The following is a 27,911-nucleotide window of genomic DNA, read 5'->3' as shown; positions in this document are numbered from 1 at the left end:
CTTCTACGGAGTTAGTTCAAAGAACTGTACAGTATGGCCATGAGATTCCCCTGGGGCAACTCAAAACCTCGACTGGCCCACGCTCATTGCCAGATACCGCCCTTCGACAGGGGAATGGGTATGACTAACCTCTACCTATACTACTTAGCTACTCGATTACTCGTCCTTCATGATTGGTTTAATGGCAGCTGATCCGAACCAGCCTACAGGATTGAGCTAGAGAACCTGAGACTCCCACAAATTTAGGAAATGCTATACGGATGCCCAGTGCCCTTGGCCCTTCCGACAGTGACCCGATTGGTCCTGCTAGCCTGGCGCTCCGACTTACGCCACATCCACTGGGATAGCAAGTTGACACCAGACACCCCTATTGCAGGGAGACTGGCTTAAAGAGGTTGGGGCCTCAGAGGGTTTCTGGAGGTGGGACCTCATTGGCATCTCGCAACTGGGCGAGGTGTGGGTGGGGGACCACCTACGATCATTCCAAGATCTACAGACATGCTATACCCTTCATTCCTCTCAGTTCTACAAGTACTAGCAACTATGCCACGCCCTTAACTCTCATATACCAACAGGCACATCACTTCCCCAATTCAGCCCTATGGAAGCGCAGATCATGATTGGGAATTTAAGGAAGGGGAGTTTTACGGATATATCGCTCCCTAACCAACAGTGGTCCAACAAAGCTTGACCAGCTCAGACACTAGTGGGAGGCCTGGTTGGAACCCCTGGAGGACGATGTTTGGCGGGGCGCCCTGATGGCCCCAAATCCATCACTACCTCGGCCAGCCTCCGCCTGGTTCAACTGTACTACCTTCATGATGCATATATAACCCATGGTAGTCTCTACAGAGCAGGCCTAAGAACCACATCAGCATGTCCGCGTTGTGGGTCGGAACCAGCAGACTTCTATCAAATGGTGTGGACATGGCCCTGTCTTACCCCATAATAGGAGGCGTTGGAATCTGAACTCACGGGCGTCCTGGGCTTTGAGGTACCACCCAAGCCACTGAACCTACTCCTGGGGGTCACGGAGGGCTTGGATGGATCCAGAGCAGCCAAGCTCTTTCTAGGTACTGCCATCATGGTTGCCAAGTGCGACATCTTGGTGGCCTGGAAGTATCCAACCCTCCCCCCCCCCCCCAGCATAGTAAAATGGCGCAGAGGCGTAGACTAGTGCGCATCGCAGGAAAACTCATTGAGGCCAGGGTGTGTCCAGCCAAACACAAAGATTTGGGCAAAATGGCTGGGCCAAGTGGAATGAAGAGGTTTTCCCTTTCAAACAGCAGATGGGTTTGGGTCACTCCCTATATCTGTGCCCAACTGGTGATAAAATCCCATCAATTTACCATTTGGAAATGTATACCAGTGCTGTATTACCTTTTGTTTTTTCCCTTTTAAAAATCAATAAAACTGGTTTTGGAAAAAAAGAATGAGGGATCTGTTAAAAAGAACATGTATGTGAACAGCTAACTACTAGGTTTCTGTCTGAGAATGGTGAGAAGGGCATGGTATAACTAGAAGGACGCCTGGGAAGCATAAGACCATGAACGATTAACAAATAAGATAGTATTTGTAGATTGTGATAAAAATGCATTGAAGACAATGTGCAAACTGTAAAGTAAATGCTGGGCACTGTAGCTGCTTAAAAACTTGATGTATCTTTGGAACTAGCAGTAGACTGTTAATGGTCTCTGCTCTATATACATTATTTCTGTATTAGGGCTGAGATGCATAAATAAAGGAGATACAAGTTTTTAAAAAAATCCAAATGTACGAGACTTACTTTCATCAAACACTCCAGCATTTGCCAGTAATAACGTGATGAGTTTAGGATCCTTTTCAAGTTGCATTACATGTTTACTTTCATTTGATAGTAAAGTGCATACGTTAATAGCAAAATCCACTTCATTTGGGAGTCCAGATAACAGCGAAAGCACCAATTTGTTATAGTCATTCGGCGTATTGAAGTCCATACACAGCCCATAGCTTTGACGGAGATAATCTAGGCAAAAGGTTAAACAAAACACTCATTTATTATAGTAAAAAAATATTCTAACATAATAAAACACAATGTAAAAACATAGGTTCATTAGAAAAAAAAAAAATACTGATATGTTCGACACATGAGTTTCTGAAGTGGTCAGTCAACTGAAACAAAAGAGACAGAAGGCACAATGAAGTTACACTGCCACCAGTCAATTAATGGAATAGGTACAATTGTGGAACGAAAACTTAATTACCTGTAATCCTAGCTCTCTTTCAGGGGAATTATCATCAAAGTCCTAAGCACTAATTAGTCCTCTAAACAGGAGAGCTCCAGCGCATTCTTATAAAATGTACATTAAAAACTTTTCTTTAATAAAGCCAATTAAAAAAAACACGTGTTAACATCTCTAGGCTATGATAGCCAATTCTTAAAATAAAAAATAAAAAAGCAAACTTCTTTTTAAAGTCCCTAACTTTAAAAAAAAAAAAATAAGCACAACTCTTTCATAATCCCATTCTAAAGGAACTACAAGCATTTGCAATGCACAGTCTCGCATTTGTGAAAGTTAGCACTATTGGTGTTGTAGGCGTTTGTATGTTAATTGTGGAATAGTGTGGTGTAGTGAAATTGTGTCATGGTGAATAAATAGGGGTGAGAGCTGCACAGAATAGACAGAAAAGAAGACGTAGGAATCGGTAGTTTGTGCTTGAAGTGCCAAATGAACTCCAGACAGAAGAGCAGAAAGAGTATGTGAGAACGAGAGAAACAATGGGTGAGCAAGCCATAAATGCATAAAGAGGGAGCACCTCTGTATGCAGAGGACACCCCAAGAAGTGGAGGAGAGCGTGGGTTTGAGGGATGGAAATCTTTAAAATGCACGGAAAAGAAATGGTGCTCGACGACCTGAAGTAAACCACATGAGAGAGGCAGGAAGAGTGCGCAAGAGAGAGGTGTAAAAGTACGTGAGTGAGTGAGAGATGAATGGGAGGGGCACGGGGTGGTAATAAAATGAATATTAATGAGCTAGATATCAATAACACTTGTTATTGACAATATAACGAAGCTGCAAGATGTGGCAAACAGGCACCGTGTATGAAAAAATATTGAAAAAGCCAGGTTCCAAAGATGCAGTGGTATTTTGAACCACAAAATGTGTAAACTTGATCTGGTAACTTTCAGAATTATTTAAGATTTGGACTAAAGAAATAAAGAGGTGCCTTAAACTACGTGAATAGAACTGAGATTGACAAGAGGAAAATGCATCAACAGAAAAAAAATGCATCAACAGATAAACACGAGTATTTTTCTCACAGCACGACTAATCAGATATTGGTAACCAAAGGGGTAGGTACACAATAACTGCCTTTATTAACAATAACCAAATACATTCATCCACGTCTCCTTCAAAAACACTGTGCTAGAGGGCTATTGGACAGTTAATACTGCCTACAACAACAAATATTTTTGATCCAAGACGAGATATTTTCGAAATATGAAGTGATAACTACTTTCGAAACAATGGGTGAGAAACAAGTATCAAAAGAACGCTGTATTGTTTACAGCGTTGAAAACTGCAAACTATTTTGCAGTTTTTAAAAGTTTATTTAATAAATGCATAACTTAGAAGGATTTGCCTGCATACCATTTGGCCAAACGTGGTAGTTTTAGGAAATTACTTTTTGGTTTAATTGTTCAAATATAAGTTCAGCTTCTGAACTTTACCACGTTCAAACAAGACTTTAGGAGCACTGAATCGGAGTTTGGTTTTTTTCTTCTCGCGAACCTCCGGTCATCAAATATTGCAGTTTTTCAGTTCCTTTTAATGGGGATGCCCCGTTTGCATCCAGGTTCTCGTTAAAGACCCGAACATTGAATGTCAGCCCGGACACGAACAGGCACATTGTCGCTGATTTTCTCAGAGGTCACCCGGGTCAACGAGAGGTGCCCAGCCCGGAGTCTGGCTCCCAAAGACGAAAGTTCACGAAAAGAGGGGGGAGGAAGCAGGCCTTACCAGACAAAGTTGCAGTTACTTTGGCTACGCTGCACAGTTTCATGGATTCTGTGCAGCATGGCTAAAAAGCATTGACAAAGCCAATAGGTTACACAAGCGAAACCTATTGGCTTTGCCAGTGCTTGTTAATAGAGGCAGTAGCCAGTGTCCTACATACTCCCGTCGCGGCTGTGGTGGTGGGCAGATCTAAACGTAGTGATGGACGCTGAGCAGGACCGTTCGGGCCTCCGAACCGGTAACACCGCGGTGCTTGCATTGGGGGGACGAGAGTGGCTAGAAGAATGTGGGATGTTAGACGTGTGGCGCTCCTAACATCCTGGTGAGCAGGATTACACCTTGTATTACGCAGCCCATAAAAGTTGTACCATTTCCTAGTCTCTCCGTCCGCCTGGGAGCGAATGCAAGCCTCCACCATCGAGGCCCGGTCGCTTTCAGATCATGCTGCACATATAACATTACTGAAAACAAAAATGAGCTGGCTCTGATCAGTTAGGCTGAGCACCAAACACTATATAACAAAAGATATGCCAAAACTGATAAATAAATCCCAAAACAACAGTTAACCAGAGCAGAAAGAAAATTCCAAACTGGGTTAAGCTACTTAATAGCTATTTATTCAAAACGATTTAGGAGATGTAGCAAATAAGTCAATTCAAACACAATAATATATAATTATAAAGAGACACTTGGACACAGCACAATAGAAATATACACAATCTAATGGAAATATAAGGGCTCAGCACTCAATCTGTCGTATCACAATCATTCAACTTGCATACATACATCCATACCAATCACTCCAATGATGGATCACTTTATGGGCGCCTGTATACATGGGAAGACGCGATGGCCCCTTAATGCTTTCCATCGCTTTGGTTTCCAGCTTCTTGAGAATACGATGAACTGAGGCGAGGGCGAGGCTGGCAGAGCGGAGGCTGCGGGTGGGGTTGTGAAAGCTGAGTGTCGTTGAGGTATGTAGGTCCGGTGTTGTGTAGCGCTTTGTGTGCGTGGATGAGGAGTTTGAAGGTGATCCTCTTGTGGACGGGAAGCCAATGTAGGCCTCTCAGATGGGGTGTGATGTGGCTGCGTCGGGGGACGTCGAGGATCAGTCGTGCCGAGGCGTTCTGGATTGGTTGTAGTCGTCTCAGGAGCTTGGTCGTTGTTCCTGAGTAGAGGGCGTTCACGTAGTGAGTCTGCTGGTGACGAGGGCCTGTGTGACGGTTTTTCTCGTGTCTGGGGGGATCCATTTGAAGATCCTGCAGAGCATTCGGAGGGTGTTGAAGCAGGACGCGGAGACGGCGTTGACTTGTTTGGTCATGGAGAGGGCGGAGTCAAGGATGACCCCCAGGTTGCATGCGTGGTCGGTGGGTTCCGGGGCAGTGCCTAGTGAGGTGGGCCACCAGGAGTCGTCCCAGGCTGATGGGGTGAGTCCGAGGATGAGGACCTCCGTCTTTGTCTGAGTTCAGCTTCAGTCTGCTATCCTTCATCCAGTCGGCGACGGCCTTCATTCCTCTGTGGAGATTGGCTTTGGCGGTGTTGGGGTCTTCTGTGAGGGAGATGATCAGCTGGGTGTTGTCGGCATAGGAGATGATGTTGAGGCTATGCTGTCGTACGACGTGGGCGAGCGGTGCCATGTAGATATTGAACAGTGTCAGGCTGAGGGAGGATCCCTAAGGGACGCCGCAGATGATCTTGGTGGGAGGCGGACGCTCTGGGTTCTGCCGGAGAGGAATGATGTGGTCCAGGCCAGGGCCTTCTCTTGGATTCCGGCGTCATGGAGGCTTCTTGATATGGTGCGGTGGCAAACCGTGTCAAAGGCTGCTGATAGGTCCAGGAGGATGAGGGCGGCTGTTTCTCCCTTGTCCATCAGGATCCTGATGTCGTCGGTGGTGGCGATGAGGGCGGTCTCGGTGTTGTGGTTGCTGCGAAAACCAGATTGGGAAGGGTCCGGGATGTTGTCTTCGAGGTAGCGGGTTAGCTGTTTGTTGACAATCTTCTCTGTCACTTTTTCCGGGAACAGGAGCAGGGAGATGGGCCGAAAGTTCTTGAGGTCCTTGGGGTCTGCCTTGGGTTTCTTCAGTAGGGCGTTGATCTCGGAGTGCTTCCAGCTTCACGGGAAAGTTGCTGTTTCGAAGGAGATGTTGATTGCTTTCCGGAGGTGGGGCGCGATGGTTGTGCTGGCTTTGTTGAAAACGTGGTGAGGGCAGGGGTCGGATGAGGCTCCGGAGTGGATGAGTTCATGGTTTTGATGGTGTCTTCGTCTCTGATGGTGGACCAGGCGGTCAGGCGGCTGGAGCGGTCGCGGGGGTGGTGGTCTCGGTGGTGGTTGCGGGGGTGTCAGAGTTGAAGCTGTCGTGGATGTCGGTGATCTTGCGGTGAAAGAAGGTGGCCAGGGAGTTGCACAGGTCTTGTGATGGTGGAATGTCGTTGGTGTTGGAGCTAGGGTTGGAGAGTTCTTTCACGATGCTGTAGAGCTCTTTGGTGTTGTGTGCGTTGTTGTCTAGGCGGTAATTGAAGGCCGTCCTCTTGGTGGTCCTGATGAGTTGGTGGTGTCTGCGGGTGACGTTCTTGTGGGCTGTGTGGCTGTCTGGTGTTCGGCCGTGGAGCCATTTCTTCTCCAGCTTCCGGCAGTTGCGCTTGGATGTCCGGAGGTATTTGGTGAACCAGGCGGCTTTCTTGTTGGTGGGGTTGGTTGTGGAGATCTTGAGAGGGGCGAGGGCGTTGGCGCAGTCGTTGATCCATTGTTTGAGGTTGGTCGCGGCGGTGTGGGGTCGATGGGGTCGGCGGGTGGTTTCAGGGCGAGGGTGGTTGTCAGTTGGTCCTTGGTGACCTTCCTTGCCCCAGCAGCGGCGTGGCAACTGTTGGGTGCGGTGGTGTGTGGTGGGTTTCTTGAAGGTGAAGTGGACGCATCTGTGGTCGGTCCAGTGAGGTTCGGTGGTGTGGTTGAAGGAGACGTGGGGGCTCGCGGAGAAGATGGGGTCCAGTGTGTGTCCGGCGGCGTGGGTAGGGGTCGTCACGAGCTGTGGGACGGGACACAGAAGAGAAGGGGCGGGGCCGCAGGGGAGCAGCGGCGGAAAGCGGGGAGGGCACAGGGGGGCAAGGGACGCAAAAAGGGACTGAATGAATAATAAAAACAGAAGAACAGAGAACCAGAATACAGAAATGCAAGCAAAAATAGGTGTAGACGGCAGAAGTATAGAACGAAAAGCTACGACGTCACCAGGCCACGGGAGCACACCAGCGGCGGGCCCCTGGCAGCGGCGAGTCAGGGGTGCACAGGAGGAGCCGTGCGGCGTGGGGAGCGACCTGACCCGAGAACAGGGGGTGTAAAGCTTTTTTGTCCGAACCTAGCTCCCATACTCACACGCTTGTTCAATTCCTTTGCCGAAACGGGTAGGCTCACAGAATCAATGCTCCAAGCCTCGATTGCAGTCATTCCGAACCCTGGGAAAGATCCTAAACAATGTAGCTCATACGTCCAATTTCGTTGCTGAACACTGATGCAAAATTGTTTTCTAGCATTCTAGCCCAGCGTCTCAATCCCTGATGCCCGGTCTCATTGATCTGGTGGATCAGGCAGGGTTCATTCTTGGGTGTCCGTGTGGAGACAACACTAAACGCTTTTGCCATTTGTTAAAGTTCAGGGATCCGTCAAGAAAGCCTTGCTACTGGCGGTGGACGCGGAAATGTGTTTGATAGTGTGGATTGGCCCTATCTATTCTCAACGCTTAAAAAGTTTAAATTTGTCACGCCGTTTACGAAATTGGATATCGAGCACCTATAGCTCTCGCAGTGCAGCGGTTAGAGTGAATGGCGTCAGAACCAACTGCTTTCTTATTGGTCGGGGCACTAGGCAAGGCTGCCCTCTTTCGCTGTTCCTCTTTGCTCTCTATATGGAGCCCTTTGCGCAGAAGCTACACGATAACCCTATCGCTAGGCGTATCCCTTTTGGGGCAGATCAACATCTGATTAGCCTCTATGCCTATTTCATCTTCTCAATCACCCAGCCCTTTGGCCTCCCTCCTGGCTATTTTCGCAGAAATCCAGGCATCTGGGATGCTCTCGGGCTTCCGGGTAAACATGCAAAAAACACAAATCTTAAACCTCACACAGAATGCAACCTGCACACTCAGTCGATTTCACATGGATCACTGAGAGCCTTTCATACCTAGGCCTGGACCTAAGCAGAAGTTTTCCTAAAACCGCGAAAGCCAACTATTCTAAGCTTCTGGTTCTAATTCGCAAGGACTTGACACAATTGCAGAGGCTCATACTCTTGTGGTTTGGAAGACTTGTCGCGGGTAAAAATGAACGTCCTTTTCAGAGCCATGTTCACTTTTCAATCCCTTCCACTTCTACCACCCACAGGCTTGCTCAGCATGCTTCAAAAAGAGATTGAGCAATTTGTGTGGGGGAAGGTGAAACCCAGGATGCAGAAGCAATTTCTACAGCACTCAAAGCAAGATAGGGGGTCTCTCGATACTCAACACATCTCGCTACTATCAGGCTGCGCAATTGTGCTATTTGGTGGAGTGGGACCATTCTCTCACAGAGAAGCATTGAGTTTTCATGGATCAGACAGTCGTGGGATTTCAGATTTGGAGGGAAGTGTGGTTGCCACGGTCCTATAGAGCTTGGGGACTGTATGCCTCCCCTGTAACTTTCCCGTCACTCAAGGCCTGGGACAAGTTGGCAACATCGGCGGGACTTACCTCATTCCCCTCACCTATGACCCTTTTACTCTCAAACCCGGAATTCCCCGCTGGGCAAGGCTTTGAGAGCCATTAAGCGTTGGGTGAGGGGCTAGTGTAAGCGCTTGGGATGCCTCTTTAATCACAATGGCCCTTTACCATTCGATCAGCTCAAGGAGGACTATGATTTGTTGGAAACTGATCGATTCACCTATACGCAAATCCTATACTGAGTGCGGGCACCCGACATAAGGCCGGTACAACAATTTCCCCATTTGAAAAATGGCTGTTCCTTAAGAAAAACGAAAAAAAATAATTTCGGAAATCTATTCACACTTGTCCAAGTTGACACACAAAGGCAGGTCTCTGAGTCAGAAACGGTGGAAGGTGGAATTGGACCGAGCACTGTCAGACAAAGAATGGAACCACATTTTCTATAGGGTGCCTCACACAGCACATATCACAGGCCATACGGAATCCGCCTATAAAATCATATCCTATTGGTATTATACCCCTTCCAGGATACAGAAATGGAACTCTCAATGTGAAGGCGTGTGCTGGCGGGGTTGTGGCAACCCTGGCACATTACTTCACCTCATGTGGCACTGTCAGAAACTGTCCAGGTTCTGGATGACGTCGACTGGGCCTTTAACACTACTTTTTCCAGATTCCCAGCATATACGCTCTTAGGACTACGCAACACTTACATTTCCACTGCGCTCCATTAAAGATGGGTTGTAGGCGACATGCTGTGTATCCCTTATGTAATGGTACGCACTAACAGGTAGCTTGGTACGCTTGACATACTGGATTTGTTTTCGGGACCGGACCAACTGGGTTGTAGGCGGCATGCTGTGTATTGATTTTGCTATTTCCTTCGCATAATAAAAAAGAGATTTAATTCTAAAATGTACAAAGAAGCCCATACAGTTTTTGACAATCGGCCAAACCACTTACATCATTAAGTCAAACTGGCCCAAACAGCCAGAGAAACATAGGTGGGATTCAGTAGAGAACCAAAGAAAGGAGAGACAGTGACAAGCATGCTTTTCCTGGACTTGTGGCTAGAGAGTGGTTTAACTGTACAAAGCCTAGCGACTAGTCAACAGCAGAAGGAGTAGTGTTGTTTGGGGCAGGACAATGCCAATACGAAGGCACGGGGGACAATGGAATGAAACCATTAGACAGATTCTGGAACAATGTATGCTAAACAGGTTAAATAGAACTTTAAACAAAGCAAGATTTAAACTGACTCAATAAAACCTATCTCCACAGAACATACCTGACATCAGTGAAATTAAATAAGATATACCCAGATAGGCCAACAAGATGCAGAAAATGCATAGAAAAGAATGCAGTTATCATATATATATTTTTTTTTAATTAACAGTTTATTGAGATAAAAGCAGAGCAAAAACAGCAGTTCAATCGCATAATGACATAATATGATAAGCAGTACAATCATAGACATTCGGTATCAACTTTAGTTCTAGCAGGGGCGCTAGAGGGCGCACACACGGAATGGCCGCCTAGCTAAGTGGCTCCCGTTCCTTGGAACATAATCCTACCATTATCCTGCACTACTGGAGAGTAATGTCCCATTGAAACTACTTAATCGATGCACTGAGAAGCCCTCTACAATCGACCCAAACCTTGGTATGCTAGCGGCGACGGAGGCCGAGATATCAGCCTGGCAGAGTTTACCGGCGGCGCCCTCGGAGCTCGCGAGGTGAGGAGATCGGCCGCTGGTTGGCACGCGAGGTCGGTGCTTGCCACGAGGCGGTGGGCCCTACTTGCGTGTTTGGCTGTGGCGACTGTGGTGACCCAAGTACCTGGTTCCGTACGCTGAACTGCACAGCCTTCTGCCCACGCGCGCTTGCCCCTCTCGTGGCCCGACACTGAGCAGAGGCGGTGGGACCAGCCGAGTGGATTGCTGCCGATCCCCGAGCGGACCGGACTGCGGAGCGGCCCTAGGGCGGAACACAGACACCGCTGCCCCGACCCCCGGTCTCATCGCGGGACGGCGGACACTTGCTAGGGGTAGCGGAGCTATCGCTGCTGCTGCCCGCGAGGAAGTGAGGCGCGCTGCTCGCTATTTGTGGCCGTGACTTGGCGCCCTGCCGGGAGGCAGGTGTAGACAGGGACGCTGCGCCTAAGGCCCTACTGCGAATCACGCTGCCATAAGTGCGAGCCTGCACTCACCGTGGCCCTAGCTCTTAATTGGGATCTACTGACTTTTGGCAGATCGAGGGGCCGGGAGTGTCGCACTTATTTTATTGATTGGGTCGATGAATGCGCTGACCACGTCACTGCGCTATTGAGGTGTCGGAGCTCATCATAGGTCAACCTGCATGAAATCACTGGCGTCTACAGCCACATGCCACTAATTTGGAGATAATACTTGCACATAGTGCCACTGATTGCACGTATTCTGAGGAGGACAGGCACTGGCCGCCAGTGGGCCCTGACCACTATTGACAGTCAACTGTGAATACCCCCTGCACAATATCGCTGCCCTGACAATCGCTGGCAATTTGGTAAACCTGGTGTACAGTTCCCTCTCGGAATAAGGGATTTTCCCAACACTAAGACACTGATGGCGGTGTGGTGGGGACGCTCACCTTGAGGTGTGCCTACTATTATCCGGCGCCTTAAGTGGCACGGAGACGCACAAGGCAGCTACGGTGCGCCCTGTGGCAGCGGGAAACGAGAAACCCGAAAGCAAGATGGTGCGCCCTGAGAACCGTCAGACAAAAATTAACTTTGATAGTGCAAAAAGAGGTACGAGGACGGCTCCAGCCGAACCGGGACCTAGCGACGCAAACTCGCCCGCTACCGCCTCTCCATCTAAGGACCTGGACTTACACCAACTATTTCAGGAGATGAGGCAGGGCTTCGCCACTGTGGTGGAGAAAGTGGACAGGAACTCCTCCAGGATGGACGTCCTAGTACATAAGGTAGACCAGCATGAGGAGCGGATCACTACAACGGGACAGCGGATCTCAGACAATGATGACGTCACTGCATCCCATACCTCACAACTTGCCCGCATGGACAACCTACTACGAACCATAGCAGCTAAGAATGAGGACTTGGAAGCCCGCAGTCGGCGCAACAACATTCGCGTCACAGGAATTCCGGAGTCCACAGACACGGGCAAGATGGAACTTTACTTGGAGAAGCTCCTCAGGGGATCGGTGGGGGAAGATGCATTTTCGCCTCAATTCATCATTGAACGAGCGCATAGATCACTGGCTCCTGTTCCCAAGCCCGGCATGTCACCTAGGCCAATTATCGCTAGATTATTGAATTATCGCGATCGGGATGTGGCATTGAGAGCAGCTCGCACTCAGCAGAACCTGCACTACAATGGCATCACATTCTCTATCTACCCTGACTTCACTCCTCTAGTGCAAGAAGAGAGGCGCAAATTCATAGCTGTTAAGAAGAAGTTACGGGAAGCTCAGCTGGAATATGCCCTGCTCTACCCGGCGAAATTACGCGTGACACACCAGGGAAAACACCGCTTTTTCACAAATCCACAAAAAGCTGAAGACTACCTGAAAATGATCCGTAAGGCACGAAAGGATGGTCGTGATGCCGAGGCAAATCCGGAAGAAGACCCGTCCTCGGCAGCCGACGAACAATGATTAGGGGCGATCAATGTGGTTAGACTTGCTGTAATCCTGAACTATTGGGCTCTGCCCTTACTACACGTTTCCAGAGGGCTTGGACGTTATACTACAAAACAGGACTAAAAGGCCTCGCCAGTGGTAACGTATTCCAAGGACCACTATCCCTGCCCTGGCCTCCACCGAGGGTGGCACAGTCTGGGAGGCTACCGGAGGGAGACGTGGTTGTGCGCCCTCGATGTTGTTTCCCTCACGGGTGTACCCCATACATAATATTGAGTTGTGGGAGTTGGGGGGGGTGGAGAGGGAGGTAGGGGTGGGAAAGGCGGCTGCTGGCATGATTGGGATGCAGTAGTGGGAGGGGGGGCCGAGTTGTTTTGGGGAGGGAAGTTCTATACATGGATGTGCCAAACGAGCGATAGAGTGTCATAACAGTCCATATCATCTGAGCGAGCAAGATGTTACTACAGATGTGGTAGCGGGATTCAATAGTCTGATGTCTCGAAAATTATGGCGGACCTGAGAACTGACGCACAATTGAACTGTATGTCATGGAATGTTAGAGGGCTTAACAATGCTAAAAAATGTCGAAATGTGCTTGCTTATTTAAACCGACATCAAGTTCACATCGCCATGTTACAAGAAACCCACTTATCACCGCAGACGCGTGCCACCTTTGCTAGTAAATGGGCTGGTGTCCGAGTCTTCTCCTCTTACTCTACTTATGCGAGAGGAGATACTATACTCATTAGACGCACTGTGCCGTTCCAAGCGTGCGGTGAATTAATAGATAAAGAGGGGCGCTTCGCCCTGTTATGGGGGCGTTTGGGCCGTGATACCGTTACCTTAGTTAATTGCTATGCTCCTAACATTGATATGCCCTTATTTTTCACGACACTTTGGGGGAAAATTGTGGATGTAGGATCCCGACACATTATATGGGGGGGTGACTTTAACTTAGCATTGCTGCCACAACTGGATAGAGCAGACGGGATGATGCATTACAAACCCAGATCCAGAGAGGCACTAGGAGGCGTAATCTCGGAAGGTGGATTGGTGGACGTATGGAGGTGTCTACATCCTTCTGGGAGGGTGGGCACGCACTTCACCTCACTGACGGGCACATGGGCACGATTGGATTATTTCCTCACGACCAGGGAGATCTCTGCTGGGGTGGCGAGAGTGACACACTTGCCGAGGACGTATTTCGATCACAGCCCTGTCCTGATGCACGCGCGCGTACCTGGATGGGATGCCCCTAGGCCACAATGGAGGTTGCAGCCGACGGCCCTGTTACACACTGTGTTCCGCACTGAACTCGGAGAGGAAATTGCTGCTTTCTTTCCTAGGAACAAGGGGTCTGTTGATTCGGTTGAGCTCATCTGGGAGGCATTCAAAGTAACGATCAGGGGGCATTGCATATCCAAAAGCTTTGGGGTCCTGCGTGACATACAGAACACTATCCACACACTTGATGGCGAGCTGAAGGCCTTAGAGGTTCGGATGGTGGAGGATGGTAGTGCTGACATACATGCAGAGTTTAGAGACAAGCTGACAAGATACGAGGAGGAGGCCAGCAGGGAAGCGAGATTTAGGGGGAAACACTGGCAGGCTAGGAAATACTGTGAAGGAGACAGACCGGGTAGGGCGCTAGCGGTGATGATGCGCACCCCACATGATCACAACACGGTTTTGGAAATCACAGACGACCTGGGGCACACAGTCAGAAACTCGGACGAACTGCTTACTGCTTTTGTTTCTCATTATCACTCGCTGTACACTACTGCCACGACTGCTGATGTCCCGTACAATGATTTCCTGGGCGATGTAGCTCTCTGCTGGCTTAGCGACGGTGACAGGGCTTTCCTAGCTGCCCCTTTCGAATTAGATGAAATACGTGAAGCTATTATGTCGCTGAAGAACGGTAAGGTGCCCGGATTAGACGGGATCCCCGCCGAGTTTTATAAAGCGTATATAGACGTCATGGCCCCTGTCCTTCGTGAGGTCTTCGAGGAATCGCTGACTGATGGCATCCTCCCCTGCTCCATGCGCGAGGTCGTTATTACCTCGCTTCTCAAACCTGGCAAGAACCCTAGCTCCTGTGACTCTTATCGTCCACTTTCCCTCTTAAATTGCGATGTCAAAATACTCGCGAAGGTTTAGCTACTAGGTTATCTCTCTTAATGACTAGAATTGTCTTACCTGATCAATCCGGTTTTGTCGCAGGTCGTTCCACCTCTCATAACCTGCGTACCCTATTTTCCCTGCTTCGTACGGTCCATCCTGACCTTCCAGTTGCGGCTGTTTTCCTGGATGCCACCAAGGCATTCGACTCGGTCGAATGGCCGTACCTGTTTACTGTCCTGGCAAGCATGGGTTTCCCTAAGATATTTATATCCTGGGTCAAACTGCTCTATACGCAACCAACGGCGAAAGTCCTCATTAACGGTCGCCTTTCGCACCCATTGCCATCTCTAGGGGCACCTGACAGGGATGCCCGCTATCCCCACTCCTCTTCGCGATTGCAGTCGAGCCTCTTGCCTGTAGACTCCGGCAGCTGCATCACGATGGTGCGATACGATGCTTTCAACGACAGATTGACGTGTCCTTATACGCCGACGATATGACACTTTTTGTCAAACACCCTGCCTTGCACCTCAATCCCCTACTTAGGGAATTCGTTGTATTCGGCAGGATGTCGGGAGTACACAAATTGGTCCAAGTCACAATTTTACCCACTCACTGCTGCGGTTGCCAATTTTCCCCTCGACTACCCCCTTGAGTGGTGTCGATCGGACCTGCGATACCTTGGCATACAGATCTCGCGCGACAAAGATGAAACACTACGCTCCAATTAGGGGGTGGCAATTACGAAACTCATGTCGGTGGACCGCTGGATCGCCCTGCCGCTCTCCATGGCTGGTAGAGCGTCCCTTATTAAAATGATAGTGTTACCCCGATTCCTTTACCTTTTTCTTAACATCCCCTACTATCCGGGTGCCTTCTTCAAAACATTGAAGTCGGAGCTGTGCCGTTTGTTCTGGGGAGGTAAAGGTCCAAGGCTGAAATGGTCCACGCTGATTCAGCCATATGATAAAGGAGGCTTCGATGTTCCTGACTATGAGGCTTATTATCTGTGTGCGCAAGCGCATTATGCTTATCATTGGATGGCTCCTACACCCTTTATGCCTCAGCTGGCAGTGGAGGACTGGATTGTGCATCCCCTCGCACTCAATGGACTCCTGCATTGTCCGGAATCATCTATAATGACGCTGCATACTTCTGTCTCATGCACTTTAGATGCATGGCGCCGCATAGCAAAGAGACTATCTTGCGGCCTACTATACTCCCCTTGACTACCACTGATATATCATCCTAAACTTCCCCTCCTCCAGGAGCGAGGCTTCCGATTGCTCTGCGAGCGCGTACAAATCGCCAGATGGGGCGATCTATTCATGGATGGTCAGTTCAAATCCGCGGAGTTGTTCTTCGCTTCTCACGCTCGCACTCCGCTTGATGTGTTCTACTATTTGCGCCTGCGCCAAGGGATGAAAGATATCCTGCCTGAATTCCCCGGTGAACCTGAAGTCCTGCCCCCACTTCACTTTCTGCTATGCTCACAGGATGGTTCACACCTAGTTTCTGGCTTATATGGCCATCTCAGGGCGAGCGCTCCGATGCCTGAGGCCAGGGCTCGATTGCACTGGGGTACTGACCTAGAAACCGAACTCACCGACGAGCAATGGCAGTATTGCTGCACCCTCACGGCCCGAACATCGGCCAGTAGCAGACTTAAGATAATACACTACAAGTTCTTGCAGCGACTATACTACACTCCGGTCAAAAAGCACAGATTCCGGCTGGCTGATAATGACAGGTGTGAGCGCTGCCACGCAGAACATGCGGGCTTCCTGCATCTTGCTTAGGAATGCCCTCCTGTACACCTCTATTGGCAACAGGTGCATGACGCCCTCATAGCAATGACTGGAGAACCCATACCTATTGACCCATCACTTATGCTCCTCGGGTACACACCACACATCCCTAAATCCTGCAGGAAATTCGTAGATATCGCATTGCTCTTGGCAAAGCGGCAAGTGGCATGTCGGTGGGGTCGGGGTAGAGCACCTAAATTCAAAGACTGGTTAACAGACATGTCTTACTGTCAGGAGCAACATGTAACTTTCGCTGAGCTGATGCCGATTTCGAGTCATCCTAAAGATATTTGGGGGCCTTTGGTTAACTACTCACTAGCCCAGACAGATGAGGACGATAATACAGAGGGAGATATCACCTGTAAAGCTACTGACATTTAAGGATATGAAATGTTGCCTGCCTCTACATGCATCACCGGCTTCCCCCTGGTTCAGCTCGATAGCCCCGTACATTACTCTATGCCTCACTGAATAACACGATCCACCTTAACCTGCTGTTAATTTGCACTGCATTCATGGATACTCACGCTGAACCCCCACGTAACATGTGTCCCTGTTGGTTAGCCCATGCTGTGCCTGCTCATGTTCTTCTATGAGGAAACTCTGTGTTACCGCACTATGTGTACAACCTAAAGACGAATTGATGCTGCTACTAATATCGAAATGCTATACAATGTGATTGCTCACCGTTCCATGTGATACTGTATTGACTCAAGGCTTCAATTCCATGTTTGTCTGTAATTCCTCTTTGTTCTATGTGTTGAAAAAATCAATAAACAGATTTAAAAAAACTAAAAAGAAACTTTAGTTCTAGCAGAAAGGTCTAATTCTGTCCATAGCCGTGTCAGCAGTAGGAGAGCTCAGTTATCATAGATATCTGATGGATATGCCAACGAACACATGAGTTCTAGGCAGCAGTCCTAACTCCACTAGATCCAATCAAAGGAGGGGTCATTGAAAGGTATACCAAAGCAATGTCTCCTGGCTTAGCCCTGATATAAAAATGGAAAAATGAGACATAAGTATGGCCCAGTAGGAGCAGTATTGCTGAAATGTCAGACTACAATATAGTTGATGAGAATATGAACCCAGAGCCTAGGCAGCAGGATAAGAAAGTACTGAATTGGGCTGTTGCTGAGGAGGGGAAACTAACCACAAATTATGGCAAGCACACAGATAACTTTGCATAATGGTCACTGAGGATTCTGAGATTTCCAGACCCACAACATGGGAGACCACCATAAAAGGGAAAAACAACATGTCACATCATGTAAGGAATACATTCAGCACAGGGGAGAGGTGAATCAGAAACCCTCTAGATAGAAATGAAAGGGGTAACCGACACCTAAGAGAATGTTTGCAAGGATAACTGAACAAGACATGAGTTGGTATACTGCGCGCAAGACAAAACGTGGGCAAACAGGATGCTGTAAGCAAAAAGAGGCAGAACCCCTTAATCAGCAGATGGGGGAAAGTATTTAGCTGCAATTGCAGGCGACTCCCAGTCTCAGCTAAGCATACAAGATCAGTCATCCACTCAGTTTTGTTCCGAGTGGTAAAGCTGAAATAGGCGCTGCCCAACCTTGATCAAATCTGCCAGAAGACATATGTACACAATTTCTCATTAAAGGCAACCGCGATTATGCAAATACCTTACTTACAGAGTTACATAAAAGGTAGACTGGGGTACTTCAATTTGTCCATAAATTGGTAGGTCCTTAAGATCAAGAAAACCAACAGTAATAATCTCTCTCCCCAGGCTGCCAGGGAATAAATGTATTTTTAACTGGCCTGGCTGGAGTTCAGGAGTCTTCACAGAACTGTGCCTAGCTTCTTCAAGACAGTGAGATGAATCCCAGGACAATCACTTAGAACAGTCAGTCAGACACTAGCAAGCTTTAGCTCCCACCCCACCCCCATAACAGATAGCTACCATGTAGGGGCCTTCACCAACCACTGCATCACAGTGCTCCCAGAGAATTCTGAGGACCATTTCTAGGAATAGTTGCCTTAGTGCTATACATCTGGCTTGTGGGAGGTGTGCAGAAGGACAAGTTATGGTTTGGCACATTTCACCAGGAAGGGCACACGCCGGTTTAAAAAGTGCTGGGTTGCTGCTTTATGCTAACAAGACCTGATAGCAATCTTGGGAGAAGTCCGTTTGAAGAAGGGACTTTGCCCATAAACACTACGAGCCAGTAGAGTTTCGTAGGAAGCAAAAAGCATAGCATAAGCTTCTCCCTGGAGAAACTTGTATTTTAGTGAGTTTCTGTTTGATTTGGACAATAATTCTTTAAAGACTGCAAGGTGTTAGACCTTCCATGAAAGCTGTAAAGCGTATAGAGTCAATTTTATGAAACCAATATATGCTCGGTTTATGGTAACGATCCTGATATTTGTGACTATGTGAAAAATGTAAAGGCTATTAAAGGGCAAGGACAAATGTTGAGATTTGGTGCATGATCTCAAAGAGGAATTTGGGAGTGTAGAGAGGACTTTCTAGGAGCCACATGTATCACCCCAAGACAAATTTAGGGACATGCTTCTCCAGACTTTTAGAACAAAAACTTCACCCAACCCTCTGTAAAAGACTAAATAGTAAAGAAAACAAGGAATAATAGACTCCTAAGGTACCGTGAAGTAAGCCTATCGTCAAAAATCTGGTTAACGCTTAGAGATTTAAAAGGTGGGGGAAGAGTAGTTTAGAGGAGATTCGGGGAAACAAAACCAGGGATTTAAATGTTCAGGATATTAATTGTAGTTTGCTTTTTTAGGAGTCACTCTGACCATCCCAATTGCCATAAAACTCTCCTCCTTTCAGCCGTATGAAACAATAGTCCAATACACTGTAGTCAGCCAGGTGTAAATTCTACTTATTTTCGGGTAGGACTGTATATATTATTTTAGTATAAGAAATTTTTGGGAAGAACTTCTAAAAAGATGACATCATACTAATGGAAGAGCATCTCTCTTCAATAGCATCTATTGCTATGCCTCCCTTTCATAAAACCCTTGCCCGTCCGACAACCTCAATGTGGTGTGGTTATCTACAGACAAAATATAGACAAAGGTTACATTCTGCTCTCACAAAGTAATCAAGGGCATTCACAGATGCTCCTGAAAACTTAACCTGGCATTGGAAGAGACAAGAGATTTTTACCTTAGGACCATCAATGTGGAACTCCAGACCAAATGACATCAAACACAAGTTTACCCTTCTAGAATTTAGGAAGGCAATAAACATATTTAGTTTGATTCCAGGTATTCAAAAGTCTCTCTTGGAAATGTGCATAGCTTCGGAGTGTATTATTACAGAAATTATGGTCCATAGCCCTCCTCCTGGATTATAAAGGCAACTAATTTTGCAGATTGAGCATTACAAATAAACAAAATAAATTCTATACAATCACTGTATGTGAAGCTCCTCACACACTATATTGTCCATATTTTCTTCCATACAAAATTAACATGGCTCCTGGGGTTACTGCTTTTATGCACAAGACCTTGGAAAGGCATTATATTTTTGACGTCTAGTGTGCGCCTACTGAAAATAGGAGCCTTTGTTGTGATCAGTCACCGAAAGGTTTTGAGCTTTGGAATCCTTGATTTTTTTCCAGGATGTTGGTAATCTTTCAGCCAAACATGTTTACTGTTAAAATTAAAATAAATACAAATAAAAAAAAGAGTTCAGCAAATATTTCTGAAAATCAAAAGGCAAGAAGTAGCACTCCAAAATACAGCTAAAAGATATCTACCTGCCAACTGACTTTGTGGCATGGGCACTTACTGGAAATCACCTTTGCTTCCAGGAAAATTATTTTTGGGGAAAAAGCTGTTATACACTCTCTAATCTATCAACTGAACCATGATCCTTATGCACTCAGTAACTCACAACAATCTCTAAACAGGAATTCACAGCTGCTAATGTGATCACCTGGAAGCAGGCTATGTGGGTGAATATGTTTGCCGTTTCTGCCCCCCCTTTGGGGGAGATCGGCTTTATGTTTTCAGGCCCATCTGCCCAAGGGAAGCAGAACCCATTAGACACCAGGGATTGTGTTTGTGTTGTTCGGGAGCAGCCCCTTGGGCAAGGGTCACTACCCTTTATGGGGTGATTATTGTTGCCATCTCTGCCCACTTTAGGGGCAGATCAGACATACATTTTCAGGCCTATCTGTCCCCAAGGGGGGCAGAAGCCGCTAGACAACAGGGTTTTTTTTAATGTTGGTATTGGGGAGTGACCCCTTGGGCAAGGGTTGCTCCCCTTTTAAAGGGGTTCTTTTTTTAGCTGTTTCTGACTGCTTGGGGGCAGATCGAACTTATGCTTTTAGGCCCACCTATAACCCCCCCCCCATCCCCCAATGCCCTGGCTTGATTGGTGGATTGTGTGTAGACTAGTACATTGTTTGCATATGTGATTGTAATGTTTATTTCTCCTTTTTATTCTACTGCAAAGCTTTTGATTCTTGTTTGCGGTTTCGGCAGTGGATGATCTGCAGTTTTGCACAGTTGCATTTATTTGGTAAGAAAAACATTTTTGTTTACTCCAAATGAGTATTATAGTGATGCATGATTGAATATTTTGTAAGTTGTGTCCTAATAACAGTATATTTAGTGTTTTGAGCATAAAAATCTTAGCAATGTGTTTTGCGTTGTCTTGTGCGTAATTTTCTTTTCTTTTTTAAAAGGATATTGTTGGTCCTTACTGTCTCTGTTCAGAGTAGGTGGTGGTGAGTCTAGCTGCTTCTGGCAAGTGAGTGGTATAGTTTTAGAGTATATAGGTCTTTGTGATAAATTCACATTTTATGTATTACTTATTTTACAAAGTTGTTGTTGTTGTTGACTTGTTTGACAAGTTACGTTTATTAGTAAGGATTATGGCTAGCTGCAGAATTAATGCTCAGCAGGTGGTTGGTATGCTTTCTGAATCTTCCTCTGACCATGATTATGAGACAGAGGAGGGAGTGCACAATTCTGGCAGTGAGTTTTCTGTCCACAATAAATCATCTACTGATGAAACTACTCTCAGTGCAGATGAAGCTGCTCTCAGTGAGGATAAAGTGCCTGTTTTAGAGGAGGACACTGATGTGTCGATGGTGCAGCAAGAGGCATCTGGGTTACAGCCTGGAGCTGCAAGACTTCCTACAGAAAGTGCTGGACTCTGGGTTGATCCAAACATGGTGCAGCAGGTGTTGCCTGCCTTTAGTGGTGATACAGGGTGTAGAGTGAAGTGTGAGGTTTTTTTGCCTATACAGTTTTTTCAGTTGTTCATGGATGATGTATTTTTGGCTGAGATTGATGAGCAGACTAATTTGCATGCTGAACAGTTTTTGAGGGACAACAGTACTAGACTTAGGCCCACTCTAAAGCTACCCGGTGGACTCCCAAAAATCTGGATGAGATCAGGCAGTTTATGGGTTTGATGTTTTGGATGTGCTTGATAAGGAAGCAGTCACTGGCTTCATATTGGTCTACCAGTCCATTGATGGCAACGGCCATAATTCCTGCGATTATGAGTTGTGATCGGTATTTACTTTTGCTTTGGATGCTGCATTCTGTTGATAATGCTTTGGCGTTGCCACAAGATTATCTGACTGTGACCGTCTTTTTAAGATTCGGCCTGTTCTTGAACACTTAGTAGACCGATTTTCAGAGATCTATACTCCAGGAAAGAAATAGCTGTTGATGAGTCTTTGGTCTTGTTCAAGGGCTGTTTTTAGGCAGTACATTACTAGCAAGAGGGAATGTTATGGAATTAAGATGTATATGTTGTCTGAGAATAGGACAGGATAAGTCTATAATTTCCGGGTGTACACTGGACTGTTTCAACAAAGGTCAACATTAGTACCTTGATAACTTCTACAATGCTGTGCAATTGTTTAAGGACACTCTTGCTTGTGGCACAATCCGCTCTAACTGTTAAGGTTACCCAAAAGAGCTAGTTTGCAAAAAGCTTCAGAGGGGACAGTGCAGTGCCTTGCATAGTGAGGAACTGTTATCTGGGAAATTTATGGACAGGTGGGATGTGTACATGCTGACTACCATCAATGCATACAGTACCCTACCTGTGACCGTTTGGGGTCAGGTTGCTGAAGTGCGCAAACCTGTGTGCATTGCACATGGGTGGTGTTGATAGAGTATATCAGAGGTTGGAAACGTATAGTTTCTTACCTTTCGTTTTAGTTTTACAGCTTGAAGACTTTCTGGATTCACTATGCTGTGCATTATTCTGCCATCTAGTGGTTGGGTCCGGAATTGTAGTCTTTTTTTTCATGGCCCTGGTGGGCGTTGACATACCACCATTTGGTGTCCTTTGTGATGTCGATGTGCTTCCTCCGGAAGCTCTCACCTTTGGTCGCCATCTTCGAAATCTTTTTTCTTGTCTTGTGTTATTCTTGTTTTTCCTCTTATTTTCTAAAGTCTTGCTTGTCTTAAATCCCTTTCCTCCTGTCTCATCTTTTGGCGGAGGAGGATGGGTTCGCTAGTGAATCTAGAAAGTCTTTAAGCTGCAAAACTACACCAACTGTTAAGAAACTATACGTTTTGCAATATGAATATTTCTACATTCACTATGTTGTGCATAGACTTTGTAGTGGTTTGTCCTTATTGTGGTGGCTGGGTGGAAGATGAGCACTGGTTACTGAATAAGTGTTGTAAGACCTTCTGTCCCACTTGCGCTTCTTTGTTCATTTGGATATTGCTTAGTGAACGTGTGCACTGAAGACCATGTTGCAGCTTGGCAAATGTCTTGAATCGGTGTGTTGACCAGAAACGCAATCGTTGCTCCTTTCTTCCTTGTTGAGTGAGCATGAGCTGCTCATTGTAACAGTTGCCCAGCTTGTTTGTGGCATAGTTGTATGGTTTGTGCAATCCATCGTGCAATGGTATTGTTGGCACCTTGTCCCAAAAAACTGCTTGCGAAGGAAACAAAGAGTTGCTTTGTCTTTCTGCACTCCTTTGTCCTTTCTGTAGTGCATTACCACCCTCCTGGCGCCCAGTGTGTGCAGCGCTATCTCTGGCCTTGGTTTTTGGAAAAAATTAGGTATCTGGATTGTTTGGTTGATGTGGAACCGAGACACCACCTTTGGCATGAAGTGTGGGTATGTTCTCATTACAATCCTATCACTGTGTATCTGCAGGTAGGGCTCTTGAAGTGTTAGCGCCTGCAACTCACTTACTCTTCGTAGTGAAGTGATAGCTACTAAGAAGGCCGTCTTTAGTGTGAGCATGTGCAGTGTAGCCTTGTGCATCGTCTCAAATGGTGCCTTCATCAATTGGGTCAGCACTACGTTGAGGTTCCATGCTGGTGCTGGCATTCTGTTTGGAGGTGCGATTCTCTTTGCCCCTTCTAGGAATCTTTTTACTACTTGTGAGGTGAAAAAACGTTTCCCCGTTTCTCCTCTTGTGTAAGCCACAATCGCCACTAAGTGTACCCTTAGGGATGGGTAGCTTAGTTTACTTTGCAGTAGGTGTGTTAAATATTTCAGTGTTGTTGACTCCCTTGCGATCTTTCTTTGCAATTCTTCTCTAATGCACCATTCTGAGAATCTTTTCCACTTTGCTACGTAGCATTTCCTTGTTGTAGGCCTTCTTGCCTCCATGAGCACTGCCATTGTGCTCGCCGGTAGCTTGAAGTGTGCGAACTCTAGGTCTTCAGGACCCATGCCTCCAGGCTGAGGCTCTCTGCCTCTGGTGTAGCACCCTCTCGTTCTGCATTGTTGACAGGTCCCTTCGTCTTGGGAATCTGTGTGCTGGTGCCTGCGCCATCTCCGCTATTTGTGAAAACCATGACAATCTGGCCCACTGAGGTGCTATTGGTATCAGTAACATGTTGCTGATCCTACATTTGTTGAGTACTCTGTGTATCAATGGTATCGGTGGAAAAGCGTATGCAAATGTCTTTGACCAACTTATCCATAGCACATTCCCTTGTGACCGATGGTTTCGTTGTCTGGTTTGGTTGTCTGGATGCGAAGTGTTGGCATTTTGCATTTTGGTGTGTTGCAAATAAGTCTACTTGTGGTGTACCCCACTTCCAGAATACTTTCTGTCATTCCTGTTGGTTGATCTCCCATTCGTGGGATGCTGACGTCTGCCTGCTGAGTCTGTCTGCTTCCACATTGTCCTTCCCTGGGAGATGTATTGCTAGTAGGTCTATCCTCGGTGGTGTGGCCCATGTCCATATCTCCTGTGCTAGCCCTGATAGCGCTACTGACTGTGTTCCTCCTTGTTTGATGATGTAGAACATGGTTGTGATGTTGTCTGTTTGGATCAAAGCCCTATTTCCATACAGCTCCTTCTGAAATGCTTTTAAGGCTAGGGACACTGCTTTTAGTTGCAGGTATTTGATGTGCTTGACCGCATCCTGTTGCGACCATAGCCCCCTCACCTTGAGCTTGTTCATGTGCGCGCCCCAACCCAGCTGGGAGGCGTCCGTCGTGATGGTCACTGTTGGAGTTGGTTGTGTGAATGGTTTCCCCTGTGATATGTTTTGTTCGTTCCACCACGCTATTTCCTGATGCACTGCATGTGTGACAACCACTAGATCTTCCCAACTCCCACTTGCCTGTGACCATTGCTGCTGTATCCATTCCTGGAATGGCCTCATGTGCAGTCGAATATTTTGGACTAGGTGAATGCACAATGCAATCATTCCCATCAGCTTGCTCACCATCCTCACTGTCAGAACTTGTCCCTTGCGGTAATGACGTGTTTCCTTCAGTATCGCCAATGTTCTCTTCCTGCTGGGGAACACTTTATGTATGGTGTCGATCTCTGCCCCTAAGAATATCTTGAAATGCTCTGGTTCTGTTGACAATTTTTCCTAATGGATCAAGAAACCCAGTCGTGTCAGCGTTAGTATGACCTGTAGGATGTGTAGTTTGCATTGGCTGAACAAACTTGCCTTTACAAGCCAGTCGTCAAGATAGGGGTATAAGTGTATTCCTTGCCTTCGTAGGTGTGCTGCGAAAGCTGCTAGGCGTTTTGTAAACACACTTGGTGCGTATTTTAGGCCGAATGCCAGTGTAAACCTTAGCAGGTACTTGTGTTTGTGGTTGATGGGGATGTGTAAGTACGCGTCCTTTAAATCTATAGTAGCCATTAATTCCCCTTGTTGTATTTGTGGTATTACCTCTTGTAGGGAAGTCGTCTTGAATCTGAGTTTTTATGAATTCATTTAGGAAGCTTCGTTCCGGGATAGTTCTTAGCGTTTCGTCCACCTTTGGCACCAGAAAGTAAGTTGAGTAAACCCCTTTGTTCCTTTGGTTTTTCGGCAACACTTCTATTGCCTCCTTGCTGAGCAGTTCCTGGGCCTCTAGTTGCAAGAGCGAGAGCTTCTTCGCAGAGTGTGCCTTGCTTTTTGGTTTTCTGTTTGGAGGTTTTCTATCTCTACACAGTATCCGTATTGTTTGATGTTTAGTATCCATTTGTCCGATGTGACCTTCCTCCATTCCTGGATGAAGTCTTTTATTCTTCCCCTACCAGTGTTCAGTGTTCGAGGTACTGTTTGTTGTTGAACACTCGGCTGCAGTTTTCCTTTATGTCTTTCTGCCCACCCAAGTTGTTGCTAGGATGGGGGTCTGTTTCATGGTTAAGTCACTTGGATCAGGGCTGTTGGCCTCCACTTCCTGTTTGTCCTTGTCCGTTTCCACGCCCTTGAAAGGACTGTCCCCGTGGGTGGTACTGCCAGTTGTGCTGCTGCTGTCCCTGTTGCTGCTGGCCTTGGTTGTTCCCTTGGAAGCCTTGCTGGAAAGTCTGGTGCGATGTGGTAGGCACGATGCCTCCTCTACTACCTGGCCTTCTCGTGGGTGTGCCCCTTCTCATCCCTCTGACCTGCAAAGCTCCCATGGACCTTACCGTCTCATTGTCCTTCTTGAGCTGCGTCAACTTGTCATCAACTGGTGTGCCGAACAGTTGCTCTCCGTTAAAAGGTGTGTTCAGGATGTTGCTATGCACCTCTGGCTTGAATCCAGAAATTCTGAGCCATGAATGTCTTCTCTTGGTCACACCTATCATCATTAGTCTGCTCGATGTTTGTGCAGCATCCCATGCTGGTTTTAGGCATGTGTTAGCCATGCTTTGGCTTTCTTCTACCAGGTGAGCTGCTCTTTGTTGATACGGGTCTGGTAGACGCTTTAGGAGCTGCCCCACTTCATCCCAGTGTTGGTATGCGTGCCTGTTGATCAGGGCGTTGGAGTTTGTGATGAGCCAATGGATTGAGGCATTTCTCTCCATCTTTCTCCCTGTGACATCCATCCTCCTACTCTCCTTGTCTGGAGGTGGTCCGGCATTAGTGGGCATATTGGCCCTCTTTCTAGCCGTTGCTGCATTTATGGTGTAGGCTGGTACTGACCCTTGTATGCAGGGTCCTTTGAAGACTGTTTATACTACTTCTACGTTCTTGGAGTCACAGCCTTGCATACTGCTGGTTCCTTAAAGGCCTCTCTTCCTTGATCCAGCACGGGCAAGAATTGGCTCAAAAGTGTGTTGAGGCAGTAGAGTCTCCAAGAGAAAACATGCCTTGGGCTTCTCCTCTTCCATTTTCACTCCATACGTCTGTGCAGCCTTTTGGACGACCATGTTGTAGATCCCTATGTTGTCTGGCGGCGAGGGCTTCGAAGGTTAAGTGTCTACCCCTTCTTCCGGCGATTCTGCGTCGAGATCTTGCCATTCTAGGTCTTGTGCCTCAGAGGACGTCTAGTCCCGGTAGGATTGCAGATCTTCGTCGCCTTCTCCCTCGAAAAATTAGTCTTCGTCCCCCTGTTCCTCGACTGGTTCGGGCGTTTTCGGTGGTTCAACGCCCTTGTCGTCTGTTTCGTCTTTGAGCGCGGGTTTCAGAGGGAATGGTGAATTGGCTCATCTTCTCGTTGAAGTTCTTTTTCAGCTGCATGATGCTGGCCATTTCGGCCTCGAGCCGCCTCATCTTCCTCTCCATCTCGGTTGGGAGCAACGTGAGTCTAATAGTGTACTGCCTGGTCTGTATAGTTTTGTATTTGTTGTTCAATTTCACTGTTGGCATTAGAATGATGTCTTTAGTTAACGCGGTTGTGTTTGTAGTTATAGGTTTGTAGCTAGTTCCAATTGGTCTCCGTTTTCATTCTTGTTAAAAACCGATTCAACAGTGTGCATGGACTGGTGCTTGGCTGATGGTGAGCATGGACTGGCGCTTGGTTGGCAGGGAGCCTGAGCTGGCGCTTGGCTGGCAGTGTGCTTGAGATGGCGCTTGGCTGGCGGGGTGTGTGGGCTGGCGCTTGGCTGGCGGTGTGTGTGGGCTGGCACTTGGCTGGCGGTGTGCGAGTAGTGACTCGCTGCTAGTCTATAGACACTCTGCTAGCCAAACGCCACTGCACACACTGTCAACCATCAGCCAGTGTGATTGCTGTGTCAGTCATTTGGACGTATGAAAGTGATGGGCTCTTGAATGCCGCAGTCTGTTGATGTGAATGTTGTAATGTGCTGGGCCCACGGCTGGCGGTGTGAATGGCCTTGTGTGTCACGCATGAAAGGTGTGTGACTGGCCTGTAGAATTTGGTGCCTTGCAGTGGCTTTACAGCTGACAAGCTGCCAGTCATTGGTTCAGGTTTTTAACCTCTAATTATTAACAACGCATTTCCTTTTTGTGAAATCTGTTAATAGAATTTTTTAAGCTCT

General features: G+C 47.2%; 1 protein-coding gene across 1 annotated transcript in view; it reads right to left on the bottom strand.

Moving 5' to 3' along the window:
* ARID2 (AT-rich interaction domain 2) overlaps nt 1–27,911 on the bottom strand; it is a 1,386,754-nt gene that overhangs the window by 974,656 nt on the left and 384,187 nt on the right. Inside the window, exon 5 of the mRNA XM_078675715.1 lies at nt 1,787–2,005. Within this exon, the coding sequence (XP_078531841.1) occupies nt 1,787–2,005 (219 nt within the window). The remainder of the gene's footprint in view (nt 1–1,786; nt 2,006–27,911) is intronic.

The sequence above is a fragment of the Lissotriton helveticus genome, chromosome 1_1 (genome assembly GCF_964261635.1).
Source record: "Lissotriton helveticus chromosome 1_1, aLisHel1.1, whole genome shotgun sequence".
Classification (NCBI taxonomy): Eukaryota; Metazoa; Chordata; class Amphibia; order Caudata; family Salamandridae; genus Lissotriton; species Lissotriton helveticus.
The sequence above is the reverse complement of the archived record's forward strand: the minus strand, read 5'-3'. Positions and strand labels throughout refer to the sequence as shown.